At 47.1% G+C, this 26950-nt stretch overlaps 1 protein-coding gene across 1 annotated transcript; it reads right to left on the reverse strand.

The window, feature by feature from the left end:
* Positions 1-554: 554 nt before the first annotated feature.
* Positions 555-19539, reverse strand: TRIM35 (tripartite motif containing 35). The gene is made up of 7 exons (XM_079968766.1): positions 19220-19539; positions 17341-17794; positions 11512-11607; positions 9079-9309; positions 8443-8465; positions 6584-6705; positions 555-2973 (listed from the first exon to the last, which is right to left on the reverse strand). The coding sequence occupies exons 1-7, from the start codon at positions 19324-19326 to the stop codon at positions 2405-2407; spliced, it is 1602 nt and encodes a 533-aa protein (XP_079824892.1). The 5' UTR covers positions 19327-19539; the 3' UTR covers positions 555-2404.
* Positions 19540-26950: the final 7411 nt, after the last annotated feature.

The raw sequence follows: 26950 nt of genomic DNA on the forward strand, positions 1-26950 counted from the left end.
AAGAACTTCCTGACAGTAAGAGCTGTTTGACAGTGGAATTTGCTGCCAAGGAGTGTGGTGGAGTCTCCTTCTTTGGAGGTCTTTAAGCAGAGGCTTGACAACCATATGACAGGAGTGCTCTGATGGTGTTTCCTGCTTGGCAGGGGGTTGGACTCGACGGCCCTTGTGGTCTCTTCCAACTCTATGATTCTATGATTCCAACTATCTCCCACCGTTAGTCTTATGTTCACAATGTTATTATTGCTAGGTGTTGGACCAGCCTCACCCTCAAAGCTTTTCAAAGACTGGCAGTTGCAGTAAGGTTCCACTTCCCCTACTGGCTGCCCAGCACCACCTGAACCTTCAATCAGTGCTGACTATCTCCAGAAGTTAACTCTTTCTTGTGGGCTCCACTCTCTGCTGACCAGAAGGACATTTCATGGTAAGTCCAACCTGCCATTCAAGTAGCATTCTACAGAATGTTTTAAGGCACCTGAGTGTTTGTCAGTTAAAAGTTCTGAATGCAATTGCAACGTGAACTGATCAATTTCAATGTTTCCTTTTGAACAACTTACCAGGTTACACAAGTGTTTATTTTAATTACAATGTCAATCCATTGTTTAGGAAAACATGCTGTTTTGGATATAAACATTTTTTTTTGTACAAAGCTCTGGATAATATGCTGAGAGAGAGGAGTATCAATTCCCTGTTAAACAATTCATGCCACAAGAGAGCAGATGAAATGCTTATAGAACTTAAGCCGGCTCACATGAGTGAGCAGAGCTCCATATAAACAAAGCTGGGAGAGGAACAGCCATAGCCCATCTATCCTGAAATGGCATTCCTTTTACAGCTCCAGATATGGTGAGCAGACCCAGCAAACGAGTAAAACACTTCCACCAGGACAATTCCAAATGGAGCTGCCAACAGATCAGAAAGAAACCGATTTTCCCTGTTCCTGGGCTTTTAAAGGCAGCTTGACAAAAACCCGTCACTTTTCACAGCATGCAGCCCAGCAAAAGATATGTTGATTAAAAACCTGCCTACCTATTTCCATGGGGACTACACAGCATGCAGAATTTGTTTAAACCATCTCCATTGTATATAGCAGGGAACCTCTGGCCCATGGGTCAAATTTGGCCAGATATTCTTCCCCGAATGAAACACAGTTTTCCCCAAACCACAAACACGTGCCCAACATCCAGCATCGGATGTGGAGAGCTGGATTGAACTCCCTGGTCCACCAGCTGACAGGCTAGGAGCTCAATTCCGTTTGGTCACTATTTCCCTGCAGGCCAACTTTGACAGATGAGTAGCACCACCCACCTGCAGGGCAGGGGTGGGCCAAAAAGCTTCCCCATCAGTTATACAGCATCTTCCTCAAGCTCTGGTGCTGCAAACGAAGTGTCACATTTTGTTTTGCTTTTGGGAGGAGGTGCTTTTCCTACTCCAAACGAGCCATCACTCATATTGGGTTGGGTAGGAAACTTCATATGACGAAATACCTGCCTGCCATGCAGCTTTTTTTAAAAAAAGGTACAGCAATGCTTTGAGAGTCAGGAGATAAGGGACAGTTCAGATTTACCCTCTAAACTATGCCAGGAAATAGGAGGTAACTAGAAATCTCCAAAGCCGAGAGCCATAAAAGGATTAATTCCCCGGCTAGACTTCCAACACATGCTCAGTGGGGAGGTGGTATCTTCTGATTGGGTGATGGTGACATCATGCTGACAGATCAGAGCCAATCAGGGCCCGCCTTGTCTATTTCAAGCCCTTTCCCAAGCCCCTATAAATCTTTCACTGTGCCTGGTGCAGAGTAGGAGATGGTTTGATGATGAGGGCTTAATTACAGCCGCCTCTGCTGCTCTAGAGAGGAGGAACAGGGACAGGCTTCTGCCAGATGGTTAGGCAGCAAGAAAGCCATTTTGCAGTATTCCTCCATCCACCCCATTAAAATGACAGCCAGCCTGCCTCCCGCCTCCCTTCTCATAGCTACTACCTCAAAGCGTAGGCAGCAGCATGCTAGATTCATCTCATACATGTGCTGTCATGCTCATGCCAATTTGTTGGGGCGTGGATTGCACTGTGAATAAAACACAGCCCCTTACACAAACACACGTTTTAACTAGGCAGCTCAAGTACCCCCCCTCCCCTATTTATCTGCACATAAAGAGGTTTCTGCATAGCAAGCTGGTCTTGCGCCCTTTTCTGTTCACAAGGAGGATTGTGTAGAACTTCCGGAGTGGATTAAATCTGAATGGCAACCCCAAAACCGCAGCTTAAGACAGCCACTTCTCCTGGCCTTGCTGGGAATGTCTCCATATCATAAACATTGAAGAATAGTCTAAGTTCTCTTTACTGCCTCAGTGTTGGTTAGGTAGGATAGGCAAGCTTTTGCGCAGGGAGGGATAAACCGAACACAAGCTCAGTTTGGATAGTCTTTCTTGATATGAATCTGAAGCGGGCAGATCTTGAACGGCTCAGGTGGTGACCCGGCATGTACGCTGCAGATGCAGAAGTACGGAAAGACTTCTCCAAACTTGTCATGGAACGTGTAGATGTGGCTCTTCTGCTCAGTGTCGTAGAACGAGAGCTCCCCTTCGTCACAGTCCAGCTCCACTCGCACTCTCTTGAGGTTCTTCCTGCGCCCAGTCTCTGACAGGACGGCCTGGAAGGACTGGCTTTTCTTGCTCTTGGTACCCTGCATTCGGTACATGTAGCCAAGCCCCAATCTGGAATCGCAGCCAAAGCTCCAGTAGTGGCCACAGGACTTACTGGCCACCCCGATGTACCAGTACTCAATGCTGCCAATATCGACCTCCCAAATGTGAGACCCTTTGGAGTAGCTCTTGGAGCCCAGGACACAAGGCATGCCCATGGAGAAGCGTTCAGGGACTTCCACCACCAGCTTGTAGTTGCAGGTGTTAATGCTGGTGAGATCATCCGAAACTTCCAGCCAACTCTCAGCTGTATTGGGATCAAAGCTGAAGGGGACTGCAAAAGGAGACAATCGTTAAGTATGAGGAATATGACAAGAGGGAATTTAAAAGACAAACCAAATCAAGTCAAAAACAGACTTGCCTGCTGCAAAATAGCAAGGATGGAAGCCAAATTGGAACTTCCATTTACAAAGGCATAATGTCAGATGCTGGAAACAAATGTACTTGAATGCGACTATAGGCAGTGGGCTGGCAACTTGTTAGAAACCAAATTCTAGACAAGTTGAGCCCGGTACTGATTAGGACCGAACAGAATCCCCTTCCCTTCATTTTCACCGACTCATAAGACAAATGGAAATTTTTGTGCCAATGGGATGTGTTCATTGGATACTGCCTCCAGCAGGAGTATCCTCTGGTTCATTGCTTCACAATATGTGTTCTGGCTCTCTTAGGGAAAGATGTTCAGTCTCTATGCTCATAATTAATTATAGTGAATTAAGAAATACACATTCACTCTCTGTAAGGTACCATATTTTTCCATGTATAAGACTAGGTGGTTTTTTTAACCAAAAAATTAGGTTTAAAATTGGGGCTCGTCTTATACACGGGTAGTGCTGAGGGGTGTTTTCTTAATTTGGAGTCCCCCAAAATAGGGGGTGTCTTATACACGGAATAATATGGTAATTTGTCTGCCTTATTTCCAATTTACTAGGTTACATATTTATTCATATTTATAACTGCCTTCCAGCAACTATAAGTTTTTAGGTTGATAACAGGTTAATAATTAATAGAATAAAAGATTTATAGAGTTTGAAGGGACTCCAAGGATCATCCAGCCCAATCTCCTGCAATGCAGGAATAATTATATTGTTGTAAATGCCCCGTCTGCATCCTGAAGTAAACGTAAGACACGACTGCGTGTCTGCGGGTTGCGTTTCACTACTTCCGCGCATGACGTCATTTTGAGCGTCTGCGCATGCACGAGCGGCAAAACCACACTCCATTACTTCCGGGTCACTGCGGAGCGCAACTCGAAAATACTTAATCTGAAGCTACTTCAACCCGAGGTATGACTGTATTCCAATTTGTCCCCTCCTAGACACCTCCTGGCACACAAAAGCCAGGGGAGAATAAAACAAGGCAGCAGGCATAGTGAGGTCACAAGAATGGATATTTCCTCATGAGAAAACTTGCTCTTGAGAAGCCATGTCAGCCTACTACATAGAATGGAGGCCTGGGACATGTATTGTTTTCAATTCACTTGCAAGCCTCTGCCCACATACAGTGGTACCTCGGGTTACATACGCTTCAGGTTACAGACTCCGCTAACCCAGAAATAGTACCTCGGGTTAAGAACTTTGCTTCAGGATGAGAACAGAAATCCCGCGGCGGCGGCAGGAGGCCCAATTAGCTAAAGCCACCCAGAGTAACTGGGGAAACTCAGCCAGATGGGTGGGGTATAAATATTATTATTATTATTATTATTATTATTATTATTATTATTATTATTATTGTGGTGCTTCAGGTTAAGAACAGTTTCAGGTTAAGAACGGAACTAAGTACTTAACCCGAGGTACCACTGTACTATTAGGGACGCGGGTGGCGCTGTGGGTAAAACCTCAGCGCCTAGGACTTGCCGATCGCATGGTCAGCGGTTCGAATCCCCGCGGCGGGGTGCGCTCCTGTCGTTCGGTCCCAGCGCCTGCCAACCTAGCAGTTCGAAAGCACCCACGGGTGCAAGTAGATAAATAGGGACCGCTTACCAGCGGGAAGGTAAACGGCGTTCCGTGTGCTGCGCTGGCTCGCCAGATGCAGCTTGTCACGCTGGCCACATGACCCAGAAGTGTCTGCGGACAGCGCTGGCCCCCGGCCTATAGAGTGAGATGAGCGCACAACCCTAGAGTCTGGCAAGACTGGCCCAAACGGGCAGGGGTACCTTTACCTTTACCTTTACCACTGTACTATGAATAGTATTGTGAAATGTCAGCACCCTTCTTCAGAATTAAAGAAAAAGACGAATACTGGATGTTTTGAACTCCAACTTCCATTAGCATGGCTGTGCTGGCTGGAACTGATGGGGGTTATCCAAAACATCTGGAGGACACCAGGCTGGTGCAGGCTGATGTAGATTACCCATGCACTGCTGCCCTCTGATGGCTACAATAAGCTGCTGCTTACCAAACAATACTCAGCACTGTAGAGGAGATTTCGGAGTGGAATTTAACCGCTTTCAGTTTTAACCTGAGGATTGTCATTTGTTCAGTTTTAATTTTAATTTATTTGAATTAATTTTGGGATGCATTTTAATCCATTGATTGCTTGTTTTTATGCATATTGTATTATTTATATGATGCTAGCTGCTCTAAGCACAGCTCTGGCCAGGGAGGGCGGGGCACAAATAAAAAAAATATTATTTATTATTATTGTGACATAATAATTCATTCAGGACGCGGGTGGCGCTGTGGGTTAAACCACAGAGCCTAGGACTTGCCGATCAGAAGGTCGGCAGTTCGAATCCCCACGACGGGGTGAGCTCCCGTTGCTCGGTCCCAGCTCCTGCCAACCTAGCAGTTCGAAAGCACGACAAAGTACAAGTAGATAAATAGGTACCGCTCTGGCGGGAAGGTAAACAGCGTTTCCATGCGCTGCTCTGGTTCTCCAGAAGCGGCTTAGTCACGCTGGCCACATGACCCGGAAGCTGTACACCGGTTCCTCGGCTGATAAAGCGAGATGAGCGCCGCAACCCCAGAGTCAGCCACGATTGGACCTAATGGTCAGGGGTCCCTTTACCTTTACCTAAAGTTCTGGGAGGGATGCGGGTGGCGCTGTGGGTTAAACCAAGAGCCTAGGACTTGCCAATCAGAAGGTCGGCAGTTCGAATCCCCACGACGGGGTGAGCTCCCGTTGCTCGGTCCCTGCTCCTGCCAACCTAGCAGTTCAAAAGCACGTCAAAGTGCAAGTAGATAAATAGGTACCGCTCCGGCGGGAAGGTAAACGGCGTTTCCGTGCGCTGCTCTGGTTCTCCAGAAGCGGCTTAGTCATGCTGGCCACATGACCCGGAAGCTGTACGCCGGATACCTCGGCCAGTAAAGCGAGATGAGCGCCACAACCCCAGAGTCGGCCACAACTGGACCTAATGGTCAGGGGTCCCTTTAACTAATAATTCATTCAGGTGTGAAAAATTTTCACCCACAAAAACAGGTACAATTCAGGAGTACTTCTGTCACTTGTTATCTTAGGAACCAATTCAAGAGTAAAATATATATTACAGAGCACCACTAAAAAGTAACATACCCACACCCTGTCACAACATTCTGTGCCAGAAGTTGAGGATTGCTTAGAATAGAGCATGCAAACTGAGCACTCCATTTGGAGCTTGTATTTCAGTGCAGTCAGGAGGACAAGCAGGGGTAGAATATTACAGGGGTTTTATTCCATGCATCCTTTCATTACGAGAGGAACTTATTTTTTACAGGAAAGGGCATTATGGAATTATCACCACTACTTGCAATAAGCCACCTCAATGTGTTCTACAGAAGGGATGAAGTGACGTTTATTCATCTAGGTATTGCTGACCTACAGCTTCCATCAGCTGGGAGTTGGAGTCGGAAAACATTAGCTGAAGAGTCACAGATTCCTTTTCTCCTGGCATCTAAGAAACCTACCAACTTTGATGATATTCAGCATCTTCTTCCATACGTTATACTGCAAAGAATCCAAATACTTGGTGACTTCTATCAGTGTCCCTGGTGGAATTGCTTCTGGCTGTTCTACTGTCCAGGCAATTCTAGGAAACACAATTCAGACAAACGAAGAGGTGAGCAAAGGGGGACCCAGTTTTAGAAAAACCAAGCATCTTATAGACGGACCAATCCCAAGCCTTCTGAATGCAAGTGTCTAGGATCACGCAAATGTTCAAAAGACTGCAAATCAACCATCTTCCTATCTCATACCTACACTCTCCCCCAGTCAGGATTTGTGGGAATCTCAAATCTATTTTATTTAAAAAGATTTGAGCCTTCTTTGTTGCATGTTTAAAAACATACACTTATCACTTCTCCAGAGGTGCTTCAATGCTCAGAAATCTGAGATTTCTCTGGGGGCCTCTGCTATCTTGAGAAGCAGCAGGTGGTGACTGCAGAAAAAGCATTTTCAGTGCTGACTCCTTACCTATGGGAACGTCCTTCCCAAGGTGGTTTCATTGGCACCCTCATTACTATCATTTATGCACCCCCCCCCCAGGTTTTAAAGATCCCAGAATCTACAATCTTTGGGTTTTAAAAACATTTTAACCATTCTTGGAGGGAGGGAATGTTCCTAAGTTTTTGCTATTTTAATTTGTGTATTGTTTTTATTACATTTCTGTTAGCTGCCCTCCAGCAGTTCTCAACCTGTGGGTCCCCAGATGTTGTTGGACTACAACTTCCATCATCCCTGAGCTCTGGCCTTGCTAGCTAGGGGTGATGGGAGTTGTAGTTCAACAACATCTGGGGACCCACAGGTTGAGAAAGGCTGCTTAGACCATGATTGTGCTGACGGTGCAGATTATAAAATAGTCCAAATAAAAACACACACACACATTTTCCCATTGTGTGTGGTGTTCTGAGAATAGCTTCTGCATTCAGTACAAAAGGAAGATGGAACCCATTCATGCACACAAATGGGTTGTTTTAAAACAATGAAGTTATTGTTGTTGTTCTGGGGTGGGGGGAGTTAAACATATGACTGATTACATGCATACAGAGCAATTACCCAAACTGAGCAACTAGCGTACAGTAGAATAAAATAGACTAATTGCATCCTGCTTTCCCTCACACTGAGCTGTCCCTTCTATCTACATATGTTAGATTGGCTAGAAGGCATAAAAAAATGCCAGCGCGTGTGTTCCTTGTATTCTGAGACCCACCTTGATCTGAATGTCAATGCAAGTTGTGGCTAATTAAAGCCTTGAAGTTACCTCCTGTTCTGCATTTTAACCCACAAACATCCAAACCTCCGTTAATTAATTTGTGACACCTTTCAACTTGTGTCTCCTGACAGGCAAAACTATGAGGCAACGTATTAATACCATAATCCCCAAGTCAACCACATACAGGATTTTTTGTTTTAAAAACAGGCTATTTCCTTCAGGTGGCACTGTAGGTTAAACCACAGAGCCTAGGACTTGCCGATCAGAAGGTTGGCAGTTTGAATCCCGGTGACGGGGTGAGCTCCCATTGCTCGGTCCCTGCTCATGCCAACCTAGCAGTTCGAAAGCACACCAAAGTGCAAATAGATAAATAGGTACCGCTCCGGCGGGAAGGTCAATGGCGTTTCCGTGCGCTGCTCTGGTTCGCTAGAAGTGGCTTAGTCCTGCTGGCCACATGACCCGGAAGCTGTATGCCGGCTCCCTCGGCCAGTAAAGTGAGATGAGCGCCGCAACCCCAGAGTCGGTCACGACTGGACCTAATGGTCAGGAGTCCCTTTACCTTTACCTTTTTATTTCCTTCACAGTAGGTAAGAAATCTAATAAATTGCAACAAACCTGCGTTTCCGGTTTTTGTGTTTCTGTAAGAAAAAGAAGAAGGTGGAATCAGAGAAGAAACCATTACTGAGAAACTCTATTAAAAGTTTCAAGGGGGTTTGGGGGAAGGCTGTATACCATCCTACCAAGAGGACAAGTCTTCAGAATCAGAGGCATTGTTCAGAGGACTAGGGGTTTTTTTTTTTTGGGAGGGGGTACAGAAGGAAGAAGGGACGCAGGTGGCGCTGTGGGTTAAAGCCTCAGCGCCTAGGACTTGCCGATTGAAAGGTCGGCGGTTCGAATCCCTGCGGCGGGGTGCGCTCCCGCTGCTCGGTCCCAGCGCCTGCCAACCTAGCAGTTCGAAAGCACCTCCGGGTGCAAGTAGATAAATAGGGACCGCTTACCAGCGGGAAGGTAAACGGCGTTTCCGTGTGCGGCTCTGGCTCGCCAGAGCAGCGATGTCACGCTGGCCACGTGACCCGGAAGTGTCTCCGGACAGCGCTGGCCCCTGGCCTCTTGAGTGAGATGGGCGCACAACCCCAGAGTCTGTCAAGACTGGCCCATACGGGAAGGGGTACCTTTACCTTTACCTTTTACAGAAGGAAGAAATCTTCCCATTTCATTTGGGATATGCAGCCAGATGCCCACCAGCTTTACCTTGAGGAAGGAAACGTCATCCTCTTTCAGGTCAGCATGTAGCTGGCCAACTTCCTGTACCAAGACATTGCTTTCTTCTGATAGCTTCCTGATTTTGTCTTCAATCAGGTCCTGCTTCTTCTGCGCCTCCTCCCGCAACTCTTCCAGCATAGTCTTCTCCTCATTCTGCAGGAACTTGTGCAGTTGTTCAAACTGCTTTTTAATCTCCTTCTCCAATCTAGCACTTTCTTCCTGAGGATAGGTATCAGGGGAGAGAAAGAAAGACAAAATAAAGCAAGGATGTAGCTTCAAATGCAGGACAGTTCTGCAGAATAAGAGACGCAAGCCATAACAGAGATCTTGTAAGTGGGAATCAATAAGGTCCTTAGGACTCTTAGGACTTTTATAATTCCTCAGCACCCGGTGTTTTACCAGCTGCACTGGCTCCTGGTGGAGTACAGGATCAGGTTTAAGGTGCTGGTTTTAACCTTTAAAGCCCTATACGGCCTAGGACCCTCGTACCTACGGGACCGCCTCTCCTGGTATGTCCCACAGAGGACCATACGGTCTTCAAATAAAAACATCTTGGAGATTCTGGGCCACAGGGAGGTTAGGCTGGTCTCAACCAGATCCAGGGCTTTTTCGGCTGTGGCCCCAATCTGGTGAAACGCTCTGTCACAAAGGACTAGGGCCCTGCGGGACTTGACATCTTTCCACAGGGCCTGCAAGGCAGAGCTGTTCCACCTGGCCTTTGGGCCAAGGCACAGTCTGGCCCCCTCCTTCTGTAATCCTCATAGAACTCTAGCCCAATGGTTGCCATTAATTTGACTCTGAATTGATTTTAGAATGAATTGATTTTAGAATGTATTTCAACTAATTGATTGTGATTTTATGTAAAAGGTAAAGGTAAAGGTACCCCTGCCCGTATGGGCCAGTCTTGACAGACTCTGGGGTTGTGCGCCCATCTCACTTAAGAGGCCAGGGGCCAGCGCTGTCCGGAGACACTTCCAGGTCACGTGGCCAGCGTGACATCGCTGCTCTGGCCAGAGCCAGAGCCAGAGCCAGAGCCGCACACGGAAACGCCGTTTACCTTCCCGCTGGTAAGCGGTCCCTATTTATCTACTTGCACCCGGAGGTGCTTTCGAACTGCTAGGTTGGCAGGCGCTGGGACCGAGCAGCGGGAGCGCACCCCGCCGCAGGGATTCGAACCGCCGACCTTTCAATCGGCAAGCCCTAGGCGCTGAGGCTTTAACCCACAGCGCCACCTGTGATTTTATGTAAACTGTGTTATTTTTACTGTTGTTAGCCGCTCTGAGCCCGGCTTCGGCTGGGGAGGGCGGGATATAAATAAAAAATTATTATTATTATTATTATTATTATTATTAAATAGTTCTAAGAGTTTGCAAGCAAATATACACCACTGTAGTGCAACACAACGCAATATGCAAAAGAGACCTTACACATCAGAGCTTCTCTTGAGCTACTGCGGCAGTGGCAGAAATAGCTTCAGCCAGAGTTGGGGAAGGCCATAGCTCAGTGGTAGAGCACAGGCTTGGTATGCAAAAAGTCCCAGGTTATATTCCCAGCAATTACAGGCAAGGTTGGGAATGCCCGCTGCCTGAAACCCTGGGGAGCCACTTGTGGGAATGTTCAGGGATGCAGGAGAGGATATATTGTTTGATTGTAGCCTTTCCAACTTTTATAAACAAGTTCACAATTTAGCAGAGTAACATCCCCCTTTTTAAACTCACAGCAGATGCATTTGCTCAGGCTCGCTAAAGCCTCTATAATAACTGTTCTGGTATTTTCCCCTTATTCCCTCATAAAAGATAAGACACGGCACAGTCTTCTATAAAAGTATAAAAAGAGTTTACTCACTCACATTGTGTTCACAATCAGATCCCAGAAGGCTTAGAAAAGTAACATACACCTGGAAACTATCTCATAAGGGGACAGTCCCTTTGTCCTCTCTTGGCTGGAAGGCAAGAAGGCATCTTTGGCTAAGCAGATGTTGCTTCTTCAACGCATGTAGTCTAAAACAGAAGGCTGTCCTGCCCTGTGCTTTTGTCGTTACCTGCACAGGTGAGGCCTCGCCCACCTCTAGTCCCATGCAGAGGAAGTCTGTCCCAGCCCAGAAGGAAACAGGAAGTTTACCTGCTGGCTGGACAAACATTCCTCCCCATGTGTAAACATGTTCACTCTAGGAATGTTGTACTTGACTGCTCTTGTGTTTCACAACCCACACCACTGCCAGTCATCGATCACAGGGTGGTTCAGAACATAAAAATATAAAATATATTCACAGTACAGAGCAGGGAAGGCTTGAATACGGAACAGGACACTCGTCCCTCCCAATCCATAGCCACACACAAGCATGGTGGAAGGGAAGGTCTCCTGGAGGTGTGCCCTAGAACAGTGCGCTGCACAATTGGAAGCTCAGAGCCAGATGCTCACCTTGTTGTGGTTTGCAATGAGCCTGTAATCAGACTTTATTCTTCCAAATTCTTGCACCTTGTCCTGCAGGGAGCTTTCCATGTCTTTGCACTTAGCCTGGAATTAAGGCAGAGAAGAAAGAGCTTAGCGTCCTATACTACATGTTTCCTATTTCTAGGAAAAGGGAAACCTCATCTATTACAATACAGAATTAACTCTCCTGAAATGCCTGAGCAGCAGTCCCTAGCAGTAGTTGGCTGCACATCTGTCACAGAATAATCATGAATCTTCAAAAAACAGAACAGCTACAAACAGCTCATCTTCAGGCTCCCTGTGTGGTGTAGTGGTTAAGAGCCAGTGTGGTGTAGTGGTTAAGAGCGGTAGTCTCGTAATCTGGGGAACCGGGTTCGCGTCTCCGCTCCTAAACATGCAGCTGCTGGGTGACCTTGGGCCAGTCACACTTCCTTGAAGTCTCTCAGCCCCACTCACCTCACAGAGTGTTTGTTGTGGGGGAGGAAGGGAAAGGAGAATGTTAGCCGCTTTGAGACTCCTTCGGGTAGTGATAAAGCAGGATATCAAATCCAAACTCTTAGAATCATAGAATCATAGAATCATAGAGTTGAAAGAGACCACAAGGGCTATCGAGTCCAACCCCCTGCCAAGCAGGAAACACCATCAGAGCACTCATGACATATGGTTGTCAAGCCTCTACTTAAAGACCTCCAAAGAAGGAGACTCCACGACACTCCTTGGCAGCAAATTCCACTGTCGAACAGCTCTTACTGTCAGGAAGTTCTTCCTAATGTTTAGGTGGAATCTTCTTTCTTGTAGTTTGGATCCATTGCTCCGTGTCCGCTTCTCTGGAGCAGAAGAAAACAACCTTTCTCCCTCCTCTATGTGACATCCTTTTATATATTTGAACATGGCTATCATATCACCCCTTAACTTCCTCTTCTCCAGGCTAAACATGCCCAGCTCCCTTAGCCGTTCCTCATAAGGCATCGTTTCCAGGCCTTTGACCATTTTGGTTGCCCTCCTCTGGACACGTTCCAGTTTGTCAGTGTCCTTGAACTGTGGTGCCCAGAACTGGACACAGTACTCCAGGTGAGGTCTGACCAGAGCAGAATACAGTGGCACTATTACTTCCCTTGATCTAGATGCTATACTCCTATTGATGCAGCCCAGAATTGCATTGGCTTTTTTAGCTGCCGTGTCACACTGTTGGCTCATGTCAAGTTTGTGGTCAATGAATGGATAGAGACAGAACTGGGACCCACAAGTGTGGCTAGCAATACAAACTCCCACCACTATGAGTGGTCAGGCATCATCATCACATTGGCCTTAAAGGTAAAGGGACCCCTGACCATTAGGTCCCGTCATGGCCAACTCTGGGGTTGTGGCACTCATCTCGCTTTACTGGCCGAGGGAGCTGGCGTACAGCTTCCGGGTCATGTGGCCAACATGACTAAGCCGCATCTGGCGAACCAGAGCAGCACACGGAAATGCCGTTTACCTTCCCGCCGGAGCGGTACCTATTTATCTACTTGCACTTTGACGTGCTTTCGAACTGCTAGGTTGGCAGGAGCAGGGACCGAGCAACGGGAGCTCACCCTGTCACAGGGATTCGAACCACCGACCTTCTGATTGGCAAGTCCTAGGCTCTGTGGTTTAACCCACAGCGCCACCCACATCCCTTACAGGAAAGGTATTGCTGTTTTGAGTACCAGGGGTTAGATGAAGCATGCACACCAAGCTTTCCACTATATGCAAAATCTCAAGAACCATGCAACATTTCTAGGACACATGGAATCAAATTATTAATAGCTCAAGAACACTTATATTCTACATTTGTGAAACCGTGGGTGAACCTTTCATTGTGCCTTAGAGGGCTGTCAGGGGACAGACAGAAGTGCTTTGGGGGCAAAACACATCACATGGCCCTGGTGGTTTCTGGTTTACACTATTATCTTCAGAACCTGGGGGGGTGCTCTCCAAAACACAAGCCCAATTTGTCATTCTTACACACTGAATTATATACCATGCAGTTCTCCCTCCTAACCCATGGAGACTGGAATTAGACATGAGGCTGGGTGACTCACAGCAAACTCATACTGTGTCAGAGACAGATGGAAACTTCGCCGGGAAAGTGTGACTCAAAATGCACACCACTTCCTTTAGCCTCCAGTATCCCTTCCCACCACTTCAAAACCCATCTCTAGCTCACTATCCTTTCTTCCAAGCCACAACAGCCATCTTTCAATACAGCAAGCCGATACAACCATCTCAAAGAGCCTCTCCCCATGGGACTCAAAATCCATTCGGAGCCTCAGTTCCAAAGCAAAGCTTGACTGCATCACTATCTTGAGATACACCCCAAAATCAAGGCAACCCACTACTGGTGGTTCCAAGGCTCGTTTTCAGTATATTGCAAAACGTTTTAGAATACCCACATGGGAAATAGCCAGGAACCAACAAAATTTGCCAAACTGAGACCAGCAATATTGTTGGCATTTCACACAGCAACAGGAAACTTGGCACAAAATCTGGTTCGCCCCACCCATGGAGGTTTAGCAACTTTGGCACGTTACACTGGATTTCCATCTGGTTTGTAGAGATTTCGAATTTTTATTTTGCAAGTCAGCTTGCAAGCCCTACAACATCCACATGGAGTTTTTCAGAGATAAGTTCTGTGGGTCCACACAGTTGCTCTCGGGCTGGAGTACATCTCCCCACGACTGGGGCTTGGAGAGCCATAGGTTCTCTAGGGGAAAAGCTTTAAAATATGCGGTCGTCATCTGCTGAAGAGTCAGCACCCTAAATGGGGACTTCAGTGGATCTCCTGATGATTCAGGAGGGCTCTGATTCTGTAGTTGAAAACCCTCTCCCTCAGAAACTGCCTGGCTACTTCATTATCTCATTCCATCATCAAGTGGGCATTTTTATTTTGGGAACATTTCCCCAACTTTTGAATTGGAGGAAGTATTACAGATGGCGAGATACGTTAAGCTGGAAATAGTTGCAGGATCCAAGTTGCTGCTGTTTTCCATCTAACCAAAGCTCTGTGTTTCTGCAACCACCCTGGAGAATGTTGTGGTGGAAAATGGGGTTATAACATTAAAATATAAACACTTCTGCAAGTTTTTTTTAAAAAAGCGCATGTCATTTTAGTGATTGTGGTACTCGGCTTTCGTAAGGGAGCATTTGTGAGTTTGTTTGGGTTTTTAATGCATGAATATATGCCTATGTTGCAGTAGTCAAGATGAGTTGTATTTTACTTCAACAGCAGGAAAAAGGATGTTTTCTGGCACCTCAGCAGCCCCTAAATCCTTAAACTCCATCAGTCCAATCCACTGGTCCAGAGAAGAACTGTACTTCAGCTGCAGAACAACTGCTTTACGTACAGAAGGTCCCCAGCATCTCTCATTACCAGGCAGGACTCTAAAACTAGCCCAGCCTTTTCTGCACTGACTGGCAAAGGCTCTTTGACAAAAGTCTCCCTTCCCTAGCCTTAATTGGAGATGCCTGGGATCTTAACTGTTTATCAGCTCCATCTGGTACGCAGGCTGAGACCCTTCCTGCCCACAGACTGTCTCGCCAGAGTGGTGCATGCTCTAGTTATCTCTCGCTTGGACTACTGCAATGCGCTCTATGTGGGGCTACCTTGGAAGGTGACCCGGAAACTACAACTAACCTAGAATGCAGCAGCCAGACTGGTGACTGGGAGTGGCTGCCGAGACCATATAACAATGGTCTTGAAAGACCTACACTGGCTCCCAGTATGTTTCCGAGCACAATTCAAAGTGTTGGTGCTGACCTTTAAAGCCCTAAACGGCCTCGGCCCAGTATACCTGAAGGAGCGTCTCCACCCCCATCATTCTGCCCGGACACTGAGATCCAGTGCTAAGGGCCTTCTGGTGGTTCCTGCGCTGCACGAAGCCAAGTTACAAGGAACCAGGCAGAGGGCCTTCTCGGTGGTGGCACCCGCCCTGTGGAACGCCCTCCCGTCAGATGTCAAGGCAATAAACAACTATTTTACTTTTAAAAGACAACTGAAGGAAGCCCTGTTTAAGGAAGCTTTTAATGTTTAATAGGTTATTGTATTTTAATGTTCTGTTGGAAGCCGCCCAGAGTGGCTGGGGAAACCCAGTCAGATGGGCGGGGTATAAATAAATTATTATTATTATTATTATTTATTATTATTAACTGGTATCAAATCACCGAACCTGTGACTTTCTGCATGAAAAGTGGTTGCTCTGTCACTGAGCTACAGCCCTCCCCATGCCATTTGCTATGGGGGTATCAGAGTTGGGACCCCAAGGGTCATCTAGTTCAACCCCCTGCAATGCAGGAATCGCAACTAGATAATACGTGGCAGGTGGCCATCCAGCCTCTGCTTAAAAACCTCTAAGGAAGGACAGTCCGCAACCTCCCGGGGGAGGAACAAACATCACTCATGTCACACGAAGCAAGGTCCTCATGCAACAAATTCCTATACCCCCAATCATTGGCAAGGAGAAGGCTTTGACGTGGGGCAGCCCCAATTTATGCAGCTAGTGGTGTTTGTGTATATTATGGTGGCTGGGAGAGGAACTCGCCAGTGGGTGCCCATCATCACTATGGCAAACACAATAATAATAATAATACGTTATTATTTATACCCTGCCCATCTGGCTGGGTTTCTCCAGCCAATCTGGGCGGCTTCCAACAGAATATTAAAATACAATAACCTACAGTGGTGCCTCGCAAGACGAAATTAATTCGTTCCGCGAGTCGCTTCGTCTTGCGATTTTTTCGTCTTGCGGAGCGCGGATTGCCTGGGTATTAACGGTTTTACGAAAAAGGAAGCAAATCCGCAAGACGTTTTCGTCTTGCGAAGCAAGCCCATAGGGAAATTCGTCTTGCGAAGCACCTCGAAAAACGGAAAACCCTTTCATCTAGCGAGTTTTTCGTCTTGCGGGGCACCACTGTATTAAACCTTAAAAGCTTCCCTAAACAGGTCTGCCTTCAGACGCAACATGCTGTCTGGCCTAAAAGATGGGCAAGGGTGGGTACAGAGGCTAGCACTGCTAAATCAGAAGGGGGTTTTCCAGAGATATAAAGCAGCCTTTGTGTGCAGCCAAGGTAGAACATGATACGCTCCTAGTCCATCTATCTTTGGGCCTCCCAAGTGTTACTGAACTACAGCTCCCACCAACTTCAGCAAGCACAGCCAGGGTCAATGGGAATTGTAGCAGGCCAAAGGTTCTCCACATCCAGTGTGGGCTGATCTCAAATCACACACAGCTCCTCCCTCTTATAGCATCTGGGAATTGTAGAGTCGGAAGGGACCCCAAGAGTTATCTAGTCCAGCCCCCTGAAATCACAACTAAAAAACCCCTGATAGGTGGCCATTCAAAGGCCTGCTTAAAGGTAAAGGGACCCCTGACCATTAGGTCCAGTCGTGGCTGACTCTGGGGTTGCGGCGCTCATCTCGCTTTACTGGCCAAGGGAGCCGGCGTACAGCTTCCGGGTCATGTGGCCAGCAGGACTAAGCCGCTTCTGGCGAAACAGAGCAGCAGCGCACAGAAACGCCTTTTACCTTCCCGCCGGAGTGGTACCTATTTATCTACTTGCACTTTGATGTGCTTTCGAGCTGCTAGGTTGGCAGGAGCTGATACCGAGCAATGGGAGCTCACTCCGTGGCGGGGATTCGAACTGCTGACCTTCTGATCGGCAAGTCCTAGGCTCTATGGTTTAGACCACAGCACTACCCGCATCCCTTTAAGGTCTGCTTAGAAACCTCCAATGAAGGAGAGCCAGCCAACTCTCAGAGGACCTTCTCGCACCATCCAGACCCCCAGGGGAGCTTACCCTGTAGTTCTTAGCCATCTCTGCCACAGGCTTCATCCTGTGGTCCGCATGCTGCTTGGAGCTTTGGCACACAAAGCAGACCAGCTCCTTGTCCTCCAGGCAGAAGAGCTTGGCTTCCTCTCCGTGCACAGGACAGCGGGCAGAGGACTCCCCAGCCTCACCCTGCTGCTGCTGCTGTTTCTTCTCCTGCAAGAGGAACATCTCCACAATGTTGGCCAGGGTGTGGTTGGTGCGGAGCTCCTCAGGGGAGCAGGCTGCCTTGCACACCGGGCAGACATGGTGGGCCTGGTCCTCCCAGGACCGGCTGACGCAGCCTTTGCAAAAGTTGTGCCCGCAGCGGAGGGTGACGGCGTCCTTGAAGGGCTCGTAGCAGATGGGGCACAGAAGCTCCTCCTTGATGGTAGTAGCAGGGGGCAAGGACCGGGCAAAAGAGGCTTGCTTGGCCATGGGTTTGCTGCAAGAGAAAAAGGAACAACTCAGTTGCAAACAACCAGCTGTTGCTGCTCCCCTAGCTTGTGACTCACAGCTGCAGGCTGCTAATAAACTTTCCAAGCCCCACCCTAGTTTACTCTGTCATTTGAATACGGAAACTGATTCTGACTGACAGCGCACGGGGCCAGTGGGAAAAGAAGCGGGTGCCGCCCATCCAGGCATCTTTCCAAGCCTCTCGAGCTGGAAATGGGTTTCCTCTTGAGCAGGAATTGACGCAGCGAATAGGAAAGCCCCGGAGGCGGAGAAGTGGATTTTGCGCGCTCCCTTCTGCACCGCCTTGACTCGGGAACAGGCCCTGCTGTTGCAAGCGGCTGATCAGCAACCCCAGGAGAGCGTTTACTCGGGAGTAACTGCCCCCCGGTTTCCTAGGGTCTCTCCAAAGCCCCACACCCTTGAATGCTGAGCGCTCTGGCAAAACTGGACTTCTTAGGTAGCGGCTTTGAATTTCCGGCGGTCTCCATCCCAAAGACGCTTCCGCGGAAGGAGGGGCTTGCGCCCGCGTGTCTAGACACACTCGCTCCGGAGTAAACCTCTTCGAACGTTCCGGATGATCAAAATTCGATTCAAGGGCGTTTCGATTTGAGAAACTTAGCAGGGGCTACAGTGTTGCAAACATGCAATCTGTTTGGGGACTAGGAACTGGGAGAGACCGGGGTTCAAATTCCACCCCACACCTTTCCATGAAGCTTACGGGGTGACCTTTGGCCAGTCACCGTGTAGACAGGGATGTGAGGATAAAATGTACTATGCACATAGGCCACTTGGAGCTCCAGGGAAGGGAAGTGGGGTGTAATGCAACAAATAATTTTGGAGCAAATATTGTTGGGCTCCGCTTGCTTTGCTTCGGAGTCCACGTTAACTTGGGCTGGGGCTGCATGTTCTACGCGCGACAGAAAGCAGAAGCGAGCTTTTATTCTCATTTTTAAAACACAACAACCCGGGAATAAAGGGGGCGGGGGGGGAGGAAACCAGATGTTTCCCAACTAGAAAACAGAAGTGAGCTGTTCTTTTTAAAAACAGGGAATTAAAAAAAGGGGGGGGGGATGTTTCCTAACTAGAAGCGACCTCTTTACTTAAAATGGGAATAAAAGAACGGAGAACGCAACCAGCCGCGTCTTTGCTTTCCAATCCGAAAGGCGCTGGGAACGGACGAAGGAAAACGCGCGCGCTACTGGTGTAAACCGGCCGTTATTGGCAGGCGATCAGGAGCGACTCCGGAGCCAAGTTTGCCAGGCACGAGGACCGAATGGTGAAGCCACTTCTCCGGCCTCGGCGGCGACTAGGTCGGGCCACGTGGGCTGCTGGTCCAGGGCGCGCGCGAGCATCCTTGCAGCATCCTCGGGGCAAGGGATACCTCTCCCACCCCGGATCTCCTCCCGTCCCTTACCTTGGCTCGTTGCTGGGCAAAGCTGGCAGGCACCTCTGGCAGCAAGTTCTGGTGCTCCTTCGGCGGCGGGGGCTGCGGGCCAGCTCGCCCGCGAACAAGGAAGCCATGGCCACCGTTTGCAGATGACTCCCTCTTTTTTTTTGTTTTGCAACCCCCCGCTGCAGAGCAAAAGAGGTCGCGAGCCTCCGTCTTTCCTTTTATGTCCCGGAGGCGAGTCGGACGGGGCTGCAGGCTCCGCCCAGCTCAAGCTGGGGAAAGGCAGCTGCTCCGAGCCGGTTGAGCGAGCCAGATCTCATACCTGTGCCAAGGAGGCTTCCAAGTTGGCAAGGAAATTAGGTCAAGGTGTTTGGGGCAAGGAGCCAGACACCAGGGAGGCGGGGGAAACGTCTCCCCACCCCGACCGCCAGCAAGGAAGCGTGGTTGGCAGGCAGAGGGTGCAAAAGGGGGAAGAACTGCAAACTCTCCTGGGAGCAGGTTGCAAAAGTGTCTTTGATGCATCTTGAACTAGAAAATCTAGTATTAGGGGAAGACACTCTGTCGGGCTTGGCCAAAGGCGGGTCCTGCCTAGCCAGGCTTCACAACTGCAAACTGCTTTGATGTTGCTTTGACATAGTGAGTTTTATTGTATGAATTAAAATTTGGCCTTTGTTTTTGCTGTTAGTGGCCCTGAGAACTTGATTCTGCTGTTGTTTTTTAGTGGTTTAGTCGTGTCCGACTCTTTGTGACCCCATGGACCAGAGCACGCCAGGCACTCCTGTCTTCCACTGCCTCCCTCATGTTCATAGCTTCGAGAACACTGTCCCACCATCTTGTCCTCTGTCATCCCCTTCTCCTTGTGCCCTCCATCTTTCCCAACATCAGGATCTTTTCCAGGGAGTCTTCTCTTCTCATGAGGTGGCCAAAGTCTTGGAGGCTCAGCTTCAGGATCTGTCCTTCCAGTGAGCACTCAGGGCTGATTTCCTTCAGAATGGAGAGGTTTGATCTTCTTGCAGTCCATGGGACTCTCAAGAGTCTCCTCCAGCACCATAGTTCAAAAGCATCCATTCTTTGGCGATCTGCCTTCTTGATGGTCCAGCTCTCACTTCCATACATCACTACTGGGAAAACCATAGCTTTAACTATACGGGCCTTGATTCCAGGGAGGCTTTTAATTATTATTATTTATTATTTGTATCCCGCCCATCTGACTTGACCCCAGCCACTCTAGGTGGCTTCCAGCATATATAAAAACATGCTAAAACATTAAAAACTTCTCTTTACACGGCTGCCTTCAGGTGTCATCTAAAGGTTGTATTGTTAACTTATCTCCTTGACATCTGATGGGATGTCCTCAGGGTGGTTGCCATGGAGAAAGTCTTCTGCCTGGTTCTTTGTAACCTCACTTCTCGCAGTGAGGGAACTGCCAGAAGGCTCTCGGGGCTGGATGGTGCCTTGTACTCCTCCTTTCTTTTTTTAAAAAAATAATTTTTATTAACCGGCCAATCAAATCAAATTAAATCACATCACATAAATTCCGAATTACAAAGCCGAATTTTAAATTTTGTTGGGGGGACCCATATTTCAAGATCCGAAGGGGGATTCTGATCATCTTCATGCTACTGCGTTAATGTCCAAATCAATCCAAATCAGTCCAAACAGAGTTCATAATTCTATCCAGTCTTATCTTGCTGTTTCCACATCACATCTTGTTCATATATTTTCTCTCTTTTCTTTATTATCTCTTCTGATAGCCTTAAGCCGATAAACACCAATAATAATCCTGTGTGAATTTTCCGTTCTTCCAATCCTCAAATCGAGATGGTTTCCATATATCATCACCTTCATAGATAAGAGTTCTCTTTCCATCATTAATTACAGAACTGTCATTCTTAAGTCCCACTGAGGAGTTTCACCCACAATATAAAAACAGCTCTATTTCTCTATTTCTCCTCTCAGACTTAAGTCCTCCGACAGAACTTCCCAATATGGCGACGGCATTTTTAACTGCGTCATTCCAAAGCTCTTATACATTCCACACTCTTCTTAAAACATGCTTTGGTTCGAAAGTTTATCTCCACACAGCCTTAAATCCACAGCTTAAGTCCTTAAAACGATAAGGAAAGAAAGGAAAGTTTCCCCCCTCCCCCATCAGTCATTTGCCATACCGTATCTTGGCGTATCTTCTCATGTTTTATTCTTGTCTTGTTTTATCAGAGATCTTTTCTGTTAGCAGTCTTTACTCCCCCTCCTTCCTTGAGATATGTGCATTCCTTCATCCAAATTGTTTCTTTTGAAGTTCTTGCAGCTAGTGGCGTGGATCAGGGACGGCGTCCAGGAGTGCCGGAATCCCACAGGAGGGCTTTGTGCCTAGTGCCCCCATCCCCACAAATTCGGGGGTGGTATAGGGCACAGCAGGCAAGGGCAGTCCCCCCCCCCACCATCCTGGGGGGGGGGGTAGGGAGGCTAATTACTCCCATCATAGCCTCCAAATTACCTCGTGTGGGTCAGAGAGATGTTATTGTCAGCCATCTTCCAATGTGCCCCCTAGTGGCCCCCCGCCTTGTACTCCTCCTTTTGGCAACTTTTGCCGCCAAGCTGGTGCCAAACATGTTACTCTGCTTTCCTTTGAACCGCATCCGTGACGCCGGTGAGGTGGGTGCGTCTTGTCATCTGGGCAGCCCATGAACCTCCATGCACACTGCCTAGACTTGCGTGTGTCACTACTGTTATTTAATGTTACTTAATGCCAGACCTGTTAGGGCGTGTGTGGCGCTGTGGGTTAAACCACAGAGCCTAGGGCTTGCCGATCAGAAGGTCAGCGGTTCGAATCCACACTACGGGGTGAGCTCCCGTTGCTCGGTCCCTGCTCCTGCCAACCTAGCAGTTCGAAAGCATGTCAAAGTGCAAGTAGATAAATAGATACCACTCCGGCAGGAAGGTAAACAGCGTTTCCATGTGCCGCTCTGGTTCACCAGAAGCGGCTTAGTCATGCTGGCCACATGACCCGGAAGCTGTACGCCAGCTCCCTCGGCCAGTAAAGCAAGATGAGCGCCGCAACCCCAGAGTCAGCCATGACTGGACCTAATGGTCAGGGGTCCTTCCTTTAAAGCCCAACCTGCAAGGGACATACCCTAAATGCCAGTACAGTGGTACCTTGGTTCTGAAACGCCTTGGTATTCAAACAACTTGGAAACCAAACACTGCAAACCTGCAAGTAAGTGTTCCTGTTTGTGATTTTTTTTTTTCTGAAGCTGAACGTGCTCTGTTTTGAGTGCCACACTTCCATTTTGAGTGTTCACTGAGGTCTGTCTGTTTTTGCTGTTTATTTTGCGTTTTTGTTTTGGCGGCTCTTTTTTGTTTTGTGACTGTGACTGTGTGGAACCCAGTTCAGTTACTGATTGATTGATTCAGTTACAGATAGGTAGCCGTGTTGGTCTGCCATAGTCAAAACAAAATAAAAAAATAAAAAAAATTCCAAAAAAAAATAAAAAAATAAAAAAATTCCAAAACAAAATAAAAAAATTCCAAAACAAAATAAAAAAATAAAAAAATTCTGAAGAAAATATCTGAAGAAAATTCTGAAGAAAAATATCTGAAGAAGTGTGCATGCACACGAAAGCTCATACCAAGAACTAACTTAGTTGGTCTTTAAGGTGCTACTGGAAGGATTTTTTTTATTTTTTTATTTTGATTTATTGATTGATTGATTGATTGTGTGACTGCAGTACAATGGCTGTTCGGGTTGCGAACGTGATCCGTGCAGGAAGCACGTTCACAACCCGCAGCGCCGCGATTTGGCACTTCTGTGCATGCGCAAAGTGCGATTTAGCTCTTCTGTGCATGCGCAAGCGCCAAAACCCAGAAGTAACCCGTTCCGGTACTTCTGTGTTCGGCACAGTGCCCAACCCAAAAATCACACAACCCGAAGCATCTGTAACCCGAGGTATGACTATACATTGTTTATTGCTTTCATTTTATGGATCAGTGGTCTTGTTAGATAGTAAAATTCATGTTAAATTGCTGTTTTAGGGGTTGCTTTTAAAAGTCTGGAACGGATTAATCCATTTTACATTACTTTCTATGGGAAAGCATGCCTTGGTTTCGGAACGCTTTGGTTTTGAAACAGACTTCTGGAACAGATTAAGTTTGGAAACCAAGGTACCACTGTACTGTTTTTTTCAGTGTTCTGTTCCTTCCATTCTCAAGTGAAGTTGGCAAGATCAGAGGGGAGTGCAGAGAAGGAGAGCAGCCAAGGGTCATGTCGTATTAACCACCCCCCCCCAAATGTCATATGGAGCAGCCAGACCATGAGAGCTGGCCCTGTCATCAGGCAGACTGCCTCAGGTGGCAGATTCTGGACAGCGGAGAGCAGCAGCAAAGCGTTGGAGGACAGAGTGCCAGGAAGGGGAGGTTTAAAAAGTGTATGCAGTTGCAGGATACGTTCCTGAATGTGTGCAGCTATTTGAAAACTGGTGGGCAAAGGACTAAAGAAACCCACTTTGGATAGGACACATCTGTTTAAAGGTGACACGAATAATGCAGGAAACCTGACATATACAGTGGTGCCCCGCAAGACGAATGCCTCGCAAGACGGAAAACCCGCTAGACGAAAGGGTTTTCCGTTTTGGAGGCGCTTCGCAAAACGAATTTCCCAATGGGCTTGCTTCTCAAGACGAAAATGTCTTGCGAGTTTTTCCGACTTTTTTTTCCTTCCCCCCCTTTTTCTAAGCCGCTTATCTGCTTATCCGCTAAGCTGATAAGCCGCTAAGTCGCTAATAGCGCTAATCCGCTAAGCCGTCAATGGGCTTGCTTCACAAGACGAAAAAACCGCTAGACGAAGAGAATCGCGGAACGGATTCTTTTCGTCTTGCGAAGCACCACTGTAATTGTAAATTCATCTTCGTGGCCCTACCCATTAAAAAGCTCGAGACGAGGGCATTTAACTGGTATTTCACACATGCACACCAACAGTTGGAGAGAAGCTTAAAAATTCTTGCAAGTGGCATTTGTAAAACCCATCGTAAAATTTTCTTGCTGTTGCTGCATATATCAGTTGGCAATGAAAATGTACACATCTTTCTATATGAAATTGCATTAAAGCTAAAGGGACCCCTGACCATTAGGTCCAGTCGTGGCCGACTCTGGGGTTACGGCGCTCATCTTGCTTTATTGGCCGAGGGAGCCGGCGTACAGCTTCCGGGTCATGTGGCCAGCAGGACTAAGCCACTTCTGGCGAACCAGAGCAGCACACGGAAATGCTGTTTACCTGCCCGCTGGAGTGGTACCTATTTATCTACTTGCACTTTGACATGCTTTCAAACTGCTAGGTTGGCAGGAGCAGGGACCGAGCAACGGGAGCTCACCCTGTCGCAGGGATTCGAACCGCTGACCTTCTGATCGGCAAGTCCTAGGCTCTGTGGTTTAACCCACAGCACCACCTGCGTCCCATGAAATTGCATTAGGATGAGTCAAACCATTGGTCAAGGGTTTTGTACTGGTGGGGCCCTCTGAGGTGCCAGGAACAGAAGGGGTGTTTCCTATCTGTGATCCTGGGGAGTCCTTTTAGGTCGGGACTAAATCTGAGTCCTGCTGCACACAAGCCGTGTCTTCTGCTGCTGAGCAACAGCCTCAATTCCTATGTTGCAAGAGGTTGGACTAGATGGCCCTCAGGGGTACCTTCAAATTTTACAATTCTGTGATCTGATCCAACCAAGTCTTTAAGATCCCCACGTTCCTCTAACCAGGCAAGGCAGGATTGCAATTCACATCAACATACTTAGCCTCTCCTCAGCTTTCTATTATGCACTGAGAACGATCACACGCCTGCATAAATAAACAGCGAGAGACAGGCAGAAAAAGAAGCTCAAGGGCAGAGTAAACATCGTGCGTGAACAGAAAACGCCCAAAGATGTCCCTGTCACTCCAGTTTTCCATCCGTAAACAGAGCTTCATACTACTGACCTACATACCTCACCAGGATGAGGAGATGAGTTGACTCACTGCCTGAACCTCCCTGTGGGCTCTGAGAAGCTTGCCATGAAAGGCAGGTGGGATGGGTCAGAGTTTAATCGGTTCTTTTTTAAAAAAATTAATTTTTATTCAGTTTTCTTTTTCATTCATTGCATCCATCTCAGATTCTTAACATTTACTATGTATTCCTTCCTCCCTCCCCTCCAGGGCTTCCCCCAACTTCCGCTTCTGGTTTGCTTCTCCTTTCACCCACCTTGTTGTTGTTGTTTAGTCGTTTCCGACTCTTCGTGACCCCCTGGACCAGAGCACGCCAGGCCCTCCTGTCTTCCACTGCCTCCCGCAGTTTGGTCAAACTCATTCTGGTAGCTTCGAGAACACTGTCCAACCATCTCGTCCTCTGTCGTCCCCTTCTCCTTGTGCCCTCCATCTTTCCCAACATCAGGGTCTTTTCCAGGGAGTCGAGTCTTCTCATGAGGTGGCCAAAGTCTTGGAGCCTCAGCTTCAGGATCTGTCCTTCCAGTGAGCACTCAGGGCTGATTTCCTTCAGAATGGAGAGGTTTGATCTTCTTGCAGTCCATGGGACTCTCAAGGGTCTCCTCCAGCACCAGAATTCAAAATTCACCCACCTTGCTACCTCCTAAAAGAAAAAACCCTAATAGTATACTTATACAATAAAATCTAACCTAAAAACATAAAAATAAGTCCACCATATTATTTCCCTATCTTCTACACATTTTCTAATCCTAATGATGTGAATGTTTATTTAAATCCTGCCATCAAGTCTATAGACTTTCTTTGTTTCTGCAGATATAATATAAATGGTTCCCATTCATTTTCAAAGTCACTGTTGTCTTTTTCTCGTAGTCTGACTGTCATTTTTGCCAACTCTGCATAGTTCATCAACTTCTCTTTCCATTGTTCTTTAGTTGGTATTTCTCCCGTCTTCCAATTTTGTGCAGTCAGCATTCTCGCAGCTGTAGTGGTATACATAAATAGAGTCCACTTTTCTTTCAGTATATCTTGACCTAAAATGTCTAGTAGAAAGACTTCTGGGTTATTTTCAACATTTTCTTCAACTCATTATATATCATTTCCCAGTAGACTTTTACCTTTTTGCAATCCCACCACATATGGTAAAACGTACCTTCCACTTCACACCTCCAACACTTTCTTTTCATTTTTATACATTTTTGCCAATTTAACCGGTGGTATAAACCATCTATACATCATTTTCATAGAGAGTATATAGAACTAGCAAGGATGACACAGAAGATCAGGCATCAGAAAAACATAAAATTTATTAATGATTGGAACAAGTTTATTACATATATAGAAACAAATTTAGGAAATATCAAAATCACAGTAGGTGTAACATAAAGCCTGAGATGTATAAAAAAAGGTTGTAAAATGACACCGCAGGAAGATAATGTGGGGATATAGCTCAGACCGTGATGGAGGGAAGTCAATTAATGTTATGTTCTAAATTGATGTGTTTTTATTCTATTTTTTTTCTTTGATGTTGTTGTTGTTGTCATTGTTGTATGTTTACATGTTTTCACTGATATGTTGTTGGTTTTTTTTTTATGTTTTTTCTTGTTTGGTTTTGTTTTCCTTTCTTTAAAAAAGAGATTTAAAAAAAAGAGAGTTTACTTGGTTCTTATTATCCTTTCTGTGCTCCTCCACACTCCCTTCGTAGAATTCCAGCTTGGGATAATCATCTTGAAATTGGCTGGCAGCTATGGTGCTGGAGGAGACTCTGGAGAGTCCCATGGACTGCAAGAA

The sequence above is a fragment of the Podarcis cretensis genome (genome assembly GCF_951804945.1).
Source record: "Podarcis cretensis genome assembly, chromosome: 3".
Classification (NCBI taxonomy): Eukaryota; Metazoa; Chordata; class Lepidosauria; order Squamata; family Lacertidae; genus Podarcis; species Podarcis cretensis.

Excerpts from the sequence above, each read along its gene's own strand:
- TRIM35 (XM_079968766.1), bottom strand. The coding sequence starts at position 19,326 with ATGGCTTCCTTGTTCGCGGGCGAGCTGGCCCGCAGCCCCCGCCGCCGA. Across the intron at positions 17,795-19,219 it reads TTGCCCAGCAACGAGCCAAG|CAAACCCATGGCCAAGCAAG; the intron begins GTAAGGGACGGG and ends TTTCTCTTGCAG. Across the intron at positions 8,466-9,078 it reads ATGACGTTTCCTTCCTCAAG|AAACACAAAAACCGGAAACG; the intron begins GTAAAGCTGGTG and ends TTTTTCTTACAG.